The sequence below is a fragment of the Narcine bancroftii genome, chromosome 3 (genome assembly GCF_036971445.1).
Source record: "Narcine bancroftii isolate sNarBan1 chromosome 3, sNarBan1.hap1, whole genome shotgun sequence".
NCBI lineage: Eukaryota > Metazoa > Chordata > Chondrichthyes > Torpediniformes > Narcinidae > Narcine > Narcine bancroftii.
In genome coordinates this window covers 313,689,057-313,698,251 of record NC_091471.1, presented here as the reverse complement: position 1 = coordinate 313,698,251, position 9,195 = coordinate 313,689,057, and the positions used below count along the sequence as shown (strand labels likewise).

The 9,195-nt window shown below is 48.1% G+C and overlaps 1 protein-coding gene across 2 annotated transcripts in view; it reads left to right on the top strand.

The window, feature by feature from the left end:
• The first annotated feature begins 8,536 nt into the window (after window positions 1-8,536).
• LOC138759070 (microtubule-actin cross-linking factor 1-like) overlaps window positions 8,537-9,195 on the top strand; it is a 35,859-nt gene continuing 35,200 nt past the window's right edge. For both annotated transcript variants that reach the window (XM_069928933.1, XM_069928932.1), the window contains exon 1: window positions 8,537-8,906. In XM_069928933.1, the coding sequence (XP_069785034.1) occupies window positions 8,709-8,906 (198 nt within the window). In that variant the 5' untranslated portion in view covers window positions 8,537-8,708. The remainder of the gene's footprint in view (window positions 8,907-9,195) is intronic.

Sequence of the window (9,195 nt, the reverse complement as noted above, 5' to 3'; positions counted from 1 at the left end):
CACTGCCCTTCGGGCAGGTTGACCAGGACAGCAGCATTCAGGGGCTGAAATACCTCTCTTCCATTTATGGAACACCAGAGGATTGCACTGGCTTCTTGCTGGGAAGATCACATTCGGAGAGTACAGTTTTGGGTTGGACGTGAAGATGAATGGAAGATAGTAAATTCTGTGACAAAGAGCCGTTACGACACATTCACATCCTTCACCGTGCTGGAGAAAAGGTCAAGATACCGTAAACCAAAAGTTAACATCGCATAGTGATTCCCAAAGTGGGTGCTGCCTCCCCTCTATGGGCATTTAAGAGACCCTTAGACTGGCACCTAGATTAGCGAATAATAGAGGGTCACAAGGCAGGAAGACTTTAGTATTTTAGTTTGGAACGAATATATGGGTCTGCACAACATTAAGGGCATAAGGGCCTCTACTGTGCTGTAGTGTTCTATGTTCTAATGACATCATTCTTTTCACCTTCAAAGAATAGGCACCTGACCTGTCTTGCCCTTCTTTATAAATGTTCTGCATTTATATAAGTGGAGAATATACTGTGGTGATATGCTATTACTCCTCTAGGTCACCAGCACCACCACCTGACAACCTCATATATAAAGCCGACCAATCCTAGGCTCCTCCATTCTGACCTGGGCTTGCACAGAGGCAAGAACTTGCTTTATATACTTGTCTATTAAAACTAGCATTTAACTTGGACTCTGTCTAATGTGGTTGATGTTAGTCACAATTTAATAGACTAATATATATTTTTATATATATATATATATATATATATATATATACAGCTCCGCCTGTTAGTTAATTCAACGGAACCGGGATTGGCCGTGCAACCACCTGGGTTTCTGACTTACAATTAAGGATCGCGACAAGCACGGGCAGAAGGCGTACGACAAGTCGCCCTCCTGATCATGATCTACTACCAGGATCTCCTGGATGGGTTGCTAACTCTGAGACACCCCTAGCCAACCCCAATGTCCCACAGGGTGCACACGCTTGCCCAGGACCGAGTGTCCGCATGGCGAAGGGATCAGTTGGTAGGTGTCCACTCACAATCTGACCATGACATTAACCTTCCATTTGTTTTCAGGCAGCAGAGGAACTCAATCTAATGTATAATAGGGACAAGTGTGTCTTTAGCACTAGGTAACTGGCCATCCTGGGATATGTGGTACAGAACGGGGAAAATCAGCCCAGACCCTGTCCGCATGCACCTGCTCCCAGACCTCCCAGTCCCACACTAACAGAAAACCTTAAAGAGATATTTGGGACATTTTGCATATTATGCACAGTGGGTCCCCAACTATGAGGACAGGGCTTGCCCACTGATAAAAGCCTCCGGTTCCCAACCTGCCCAGCAGCTGTCAAAGCCTTCACAGATATTAAGGACCTGACTGCAAAAGCAATCCTGCCATCCATAGATGAGACGATCCCATTCCAAGAGGAGACCGATGTATCAGATGTAGCGCTAGCTCCTACACTGAACCAGGAGGGGCGACCGGTAGCCTTTTTCTCATGGACCCTACAGTGGTCAGAGGTGAGAGACTCAGCAGTGGAAAAGGAGGCTCAAGCCATTGTGGAAGCAGTAAGGCACTGGAGAGATTATCTGGCATGGAAACCTTGTCAGGACCAATGATCTATGGCTTTTACGTTCGCCAACCAGAACAGGAGAAGATAAAAAAACAATAAAATCTTGTGCTGGAGGATAGAATTGACTACATATAATTACGACATTCTTTACCATCCAGGGAGGCTCAATGAGCCCTCAGATACACTGTCCAGGGACAACTGTGAGGCCCTCAACCACATGTCCCAACTGCAGAGCTTGCACAATGAGCTGGGCCACCCGGGAGTCACTAGACTGTTTCACTTCAAAAGGACCCAAAATCTCCCATTCTCGGGAGAGGAAGTAAGGACAGTAAACAAGGGCTGTCCCATCTGTGCGGAATGCAAACTACAATTGTACTGGCCGGATAAAGCTACACTTATGAAAGCTACTAGATCTTTTGAGCACCTCAGCCTTGTCTTTAAAGGCCCGCACCCTTCCTACAACAGGAATGTCTATTTCCTTAATGCCATAGACGAATACTCCCACTGATCTTTTGGAATCCCATGTCCCCACGTATCGGCAGCCACAGTAGTAAAGTGCCTGCAATCCATTTTCAGCATGTGTGAGTACTCCAGCTATGTACACAAAGAGGGGTTCCGCTTTATGAATGCCGAAGTCGACCCAGTACCTACAGGACAGAGGTTTTGCCACCAACTGCACCGCAAGCTACAGTTCCAGGGGAAATGGGCAAGTAGAAAGGGAAAATGCCTCTCTCTGGAAAACCATCCTGTTGATCTGAAAGGCAAAAGACCTACTCGTGACAAGATGGCAAGATGTGTTACCAGAGGCTTTACATTCTATACGCTCGTTATTGTGTACCACCACTAACACAACACCACATGACCATATGTTTTCCTTTACGAGGAAAGCCGCGACAGGCACAGTGCTGCCTAGATGGTTGATGACACTGGGACCAGCACTCCTCTGGAAGCACTGCCCAGCCCCACAAAATGGACCCACGGGTGGACCCAGTGGAGTTGAGCCAGGCGAATCCCCACTATGCATTTGTCACATTCAGGGACGGACGGGAAGACTCGGTGGCCACCAGGGACTTCGCACCGGTTGCAATCGTGGACAATGTGGGAGACTCACAGTCCCCTATGGATCAGCATGAAGGCAACAGACACTAGGACAGCCAACCATCACATCACCCCAAAGGGCCCCGCCAAACAATACACTCCCAACAACCAGTACTCGTACAGAAAACCATACACCCCCTCCCACCCTGCAACCGACAGGAATCCCTACACCCCCTCAGCATACTCCCACCTTGCAACCGACAGGAAGCCCTACATCCCCTCAGCATACTCCCACCCTGCAACCGATGGGAAGCCCTACACCCCCTCAGCATACATCCACCCTGCAACTGACGGGAAGCCCTACACCCCCTCGGCATACTCCCACCCTGCAACTGACATGAAGCCCTACACCCCCTCAGTATACTCCCACCCTGCAACCGACGGGAAGCCCTACACCTCCTCAGCATACTTCCGCCCTGCAACCGACGGAAAGCCCTACACCCTGTCTTGGGTAAACTTATACCTCTCATTTTGTTCGTTTTAGATTGGTCACAGTGTTTGAGCTACCGAAAGAAAATAGACACACACACACCGAGAGCAGTTCAGTTTATACAAGGCTTTATTACTAAATTTAAATCTGAATTCACACTACAATATGCAAGCCCTTCCCAATTATACATCAACACCTGGACTGGTCCCAACTGCTGAAGCAAGGCAACGACTGCACATTTGTAGAAGGTTGTCGGGGCGCTGGTAGCAGCTTCTCCACCTCCCTTGACCGGGACGTTAGCTGGATTCTTGAAGTTCTTCTTCTTGCTGAGAGATGTTGCCACCTCTTGGAGAGTCTCAAACTTCAGCAGTGGGACCATGGCTTATATTACCCCAAAAGTTGTTTACTTCAGATCTTATCTCTTTGAATAAATGATTTAATTATCTTCAAGGTCTCCTGACAGTCTGCGACCAACAAAAGACAACTGCATCTCTGGGCCTCATGAGGGAAGTTGGATAATGTCTACTGATTCATATGCATCCCTGGGCCCCATAGTGTAAATTTAGATAATGTCTACTAATTCATATGCAACAAGCAGGTTCTCAGCCTTGCAGGAGCAAAGGCTGCAAAAGTAAGAAACATGGTTTAAATCTTCCATTACACACCCCCTCATCATGCTCCCACCCTGCAACCGATGGGAACACCCCCTCAGCATACTCCCACCCTGCAACTGACGGGAAGCCCTACACTCCTTCAGCATACTCCCACCCTGCAACCGATGGGAAGCCCTACACCCCCTCAGCATACTCCCACCCTGCAACTGACGGGAAGCCCTACACCCCCTCAGCATACTCCCACCCTGCAACCAATGGGAAGCCCTACACCCTCTGAGCATACTCCCACCCTGCAACTGACGGGAAGCCCTACACCCAATCATCATATTCCCACCCTGCAACCGATGGGAAGCCCTACACCCCCTCAGCATACTCTGGGGAGCAGGGCACCAGAAATGGAGAGAACATCCCTGTTAAGAAGGTGAAGCTTGGGATATGATTCCACCGGCCAGTGACCATAACAGTGGATCAGAAATGGGTTCAGCGGCTAAAGGAGCCACACAGGCTGCACATGAGTTATGTTCATGGGAACCGCTCAGGCTGCGGGCTGCTGGAGACTGGCTCATGGGAATCCCCGTAGGAAATGGGATACGAGAGGGTGCTGAGGGCAAAAAGGGCTTCTGAAGGGTCTCGGATGCTGAAGGCTTCCTGATCATGTCGGAGGTTTGGATCTGGAGCTTGTGTTACACAACACCAATCGTTGTGGACCCTGACATCATCAACAACACACTGCCGCAACTACCTGTCCTAGCGGAGCTAGATGCTGAATTTACCATCACCGATGTCATAAAAGCAGTCCATTGCATGAAAAATAACAAATCACCTGGAATCAATGGTATCTCTTCTGAGATCTTGAAGATTGGTGGCGAAGCACTTACCTCCGAGCTCACAATACTATTCAAAACATGTTGGCTCCACCGTTACATCCCCAAAGATCTGCGGGACGCAAATATTGTGACCCTTTCCAAGAACAAAGGTGACCACCAAGACTGCAGTAACTACCATGGCATCTCACTGCTCAGCCTTGTAGACAACATACTCTGTTGTGCAATCCCATTCAACCCCCCCCCCCACCCCCACGTCTGCCAACCATCGCCAACAGAATACTGCCTGAAAGCCAATGTGGCTTTCGGCCATCTCCATCAACTATCGATTTGGCCTTCGACTTCCAACAACTGCAAGAGAGATGCATTAAACAACGCAAACCTCTCTATATGTGCTTCATCGACCTGACCAAGGCCTTTGACTCACATCTATTCCATGTCTTAAAACATCTTGGCTGCCCTGACACACTACTGTCCATCATCGTCCAGTTTCACAACATCATAGAGGCCACTGCCCAATTCGATGGCTTGAGATCAGAAGAGTTCCCAATCCAATGCAGCATAAAACAGGGTTGCGTACTCGCTCCAGTTCTGTTTGGCATTTTCATCTCTGCTCTTCTGCGCCATGCCTTTCCAGAAGCTTCAGGCACAGCGCTGCACACAAGGAGCTCCAGAAAACTTTTTAATCTGTCACGGCTCCGGGCCAGGACATAAATCAGAAGAGTTATGATTTGAGAACTGCTCTATGCAGATGATGCTGCCTTCATGGTTCACTCCCAGCCAGAGCTGCAAGTATTGTGTGATGCATTGCATCTGCCTGCACTGAATTTGGTCGGAAAATGAGCCTGGGCAAGACGGGCATCTTTAGCCAACAAACCCACGACACTCCATCAGTTACGATCAATGGGTCAGTGCTCGCCAACATAGACAAATTCTGCTACTGAGGCTTCACTGTGACAACAACGAACTCACTTGATGCAGAACTGGACACAAGCCTGGGAAAAGCATCCACTGTCTCCATGCCCATGTGTGGGAAAACTGCCACCTCTCCACCAAGTTGAAAATCCGAGTCTACGAGGCCTGCGTGCTGAGTACGCTTCTCTACAGCCTTGAACCCTGGGTCACATACATAAAGCATGAACACTGCCTAACGCATTCCATTTCTGCTGCCTCAGATCCATCCTAGGCTACTCATGGCACGACAGAGTCACAAACGTCCAAGTCCTGGAGAAGACTGGAGGTACGGACCTCTACTCAATCATTCGCGCTCACTGCCTGCGGTGGGCTAGCCACATTGTCTGTATGCAGGATGGCCGATTGCCCAAAGATGTCCTCTACGGTGGGCTACCAGATGCTCCCCGCAATGTTGGCCGCCCACGTTTTCACTACAAAGACGTAATCAAGTGCAATCTCCAGTCATTCCATGTCAACCATACTGACTGGGGGGACCTCACCAATAAAATCGCACTGCATGGCGTCTGCGATTCGCAGTGGAACATCACAATGTGCCAACGACTACAAAAAGTTCCGTGAGGGCAGAAGAGCGACAAGACACTGTGTTCATGTTCACTTGCGAAGGGATGGGCCACGATGTTGTCAATGAATTAAACAGGAGACTGTGCAGCCGCAGAGGCTGAGGGAGCATAGGAGGAGAATTCACAGACCGTGGCTCTGAACAGAGGTTGTTTTGATTCCCTTTCTACTCCAATAGCTCAGTGCTTAGAGCACTGGCCTTGTCAACCATTCCTTGCTGGGGCCTCATTTCTGCAAGGGGAGCTGGACAAAGTGGTGACTCTCCGTCTGCCTAAAATAAAAGGAGTCTTGAACCTTGAACCTCAGTCAGAAGTGAGGAGCTGTTTGGAAAGGCTGGGTGCTGAAGCCTATCAGCTCCTCTCTGAGCGGTGAAATGGATCGGTTCCAATTTGCAATCGTAGCAGTAGGTCTATGGTGGATGCCATCTCACTGGCACTACACAAAGCCCTGGAACTCCTGGACAGCAAAGATGCATACTTCAGGATGCTTTTTATCGACAACAGTTTGCCATTTAACACCATCATTCCCTCAAAATTGATCATCAAACTCCAAGACCTTGGGACTCAACACCCCACTGTGTAATTGGATGCTGAATTTCCCTCTCCTCCTGTCCACAATCAGTGAGGATCAGTAAGAACATCTCCTCTACAATCTCCACCAGTACCAGAGGGCTGTGTTCTTAGTCCCTGCTTTCTCTCTATAAACTTATGACTGCGTGGCTCAGTACAACAAAGCCAATGCAACTGATGCTACCATGGTAGTGGATTGTATATAATGGGGCGATGAGACAGCATACAGAAGGGAGAATGAAAACTTGGCTGAATGGTGCATGAACAACCAACTCCCACTCAATGCCACCAAAACCAAGGAGCTGATTGTGGATGTCAGGAAGGGAAATCCAGAGTTGTATGGTTCAGTGATCATCAGGGGATTAGTGGTGAAGAGGGTGAGCAAATTTCAGATCTTGAAAGTCATTATCTTGGACCCAACACACAAATGGCATTGTGAAAAAAAGACGTCGACACCTGTACTTCCTCAGGGATTTGCGGAGCTTTGGTACGACATCGGAAACCCTGGCAAGTTTCTACGGAGGTGTGGTAGAAAGTGTGCTGATCGGCTCCATCCCAGTTGGGTATAGGCACATCAATACCCTTGACTGAAAAGCCCTCTGAAAGGAAGTGGACACAGCCCAAGACATCACAGGCAAAACCCTCCTCACCAACGAAAACATCTGGAACTCTGCCATCGGAAGGCAGCATCAATGTTCAAGAATCCACACCACGCAGCACACACTCAGGAAAGAGATATCGGTGCCACAAGACCCGCACCATAAGGTTCAGGAACAGCTGCTACCATCAGACTCCTCAACAACAAACTCAGTTCAGGGACTTATGTAAGGAGGGTACTTTTACACTTTATTGATGTTTTTCTCTCTGTATCGTACAGTCGGTTTGTTTAAATTTCTTTATTTGTTTACATCTCAGTGTTGAGTCAGCTTTATATGGCATTGCCAAGAAGGGTTAATTCTGCATGGCCCACAGCAAAAATAATTTCAGGGATGGATGTGACGTCATGTATGAACTCTGACAAAAAATCTGAAATCCGAAATTGGAAATGTCAGATGTTTTACACGTCTGGACATGGCAAAAGAAACCTTTTCAATGCACTGTTGCCAAAAGTGACTTTAGTTAGGGAATATTCTGGGATTTGGAGCTTTCATAATGTGACAAAGACAAGGCCATTTCCTAACCCCTGTTGATCTAACTAATGTGAATTAAACATCTGCGATCCTAGCTCCATGAAACAAGCCTTTGATAAGTTGGGTCAGTCTTATGGTGCCATGTTCTCCCAGAGTAAATCATCTCTGATACCAAACTTTTTTTCCCCTCCAAGAGCAGTTTAATGATTTTGGGAGATGTAATGGTGTCAAATAAACATTCCATCATCTGGAATCCAATGAAGTGGTTCAACCACATCGGAAACGACCACAGCAAGAGTGAGTTGAGGAGGGGAGTGAATTTGTCCAATTTGCAATAACATTCACCACGTGTCATTTTTCTTACAGACAGGCCAGAATGGGGTGTTTTTGGGGGGCACGGCGGGTCTTATCACAGTCCCTCATAGAGGAGGGTATCAATCACTTCCCCGATCTCCTTATAGCCCCCTGGCACCCGATCCAGGTGGGTGCAGACTACCTGGGAGGGAGGGGCAATGACAAGAGGAGTCCACCTGGCTGCCCCGACAACAATGGTTGGCGGGAGACCCTCAAATATAAACTGCCCCTTGAGTACATTCATTCCGAGAATGTGGGGGGGTTGGGGTCTCATTGTGACATCATAGCGAGAGAGTAAATATTGGGAGATTGCCATGGTTTCACTTGTCTTTCTGTATTATTGTGTAACAATAAACCCATTGATGACATCACACAGCCAGCAAACCCAGTTGCTGAGACTGCAGTCGTGTTCATTGTGAGGGTTGAACGTGGTGCGAGCGCGTGGCACAGTCTTTGCCGAATACCAGGGCTTTTTGGCCAAGTGAGGCTCACGGTGGTGACGTATTTGAATTACTACATCACACGTCACTGGAAACACCTCGCGTGTGACTTGCAGGAGAATGGGCAATGCCTTGTGCTGTCTACGAGTGGCACGAGTGGCTGGGGAAGAGGAGCAGAGTAGGAGATCCCTCACTCCTCGGAAAAGAATGACGTGCAACTGCTGCAGGAAGATCAGAGGCAGGTGGTTTCATTCCCGAGTTGCTGCGGAGGAATCGTCAGACTTCAATGTCGACCGCAGGGAAGAAAACACGCAGCAGGTACTCTCGGTCACGTGTGAAACCTTCTATGAGGCAATGTCGAAATGAACATAAGTTGTACTGTGTGCACAAGGTTCATTACTCACGTAAACATCAGACACTCATCCTATAAGGAGAGTTTGGTGTTTCGCAGCTAATTATCTCCAATTCAGTGTTGGTAAATCAGTTATGCTTTGTCTTATCTTTTTCCAAAGCATCTACAGATTGGGTGCTTCATTTATTCTGAAACTTAAACAAGGTCTTCAACAAGTGAATCCTACTTGGAATTTATACATTCCTACTTAATAAA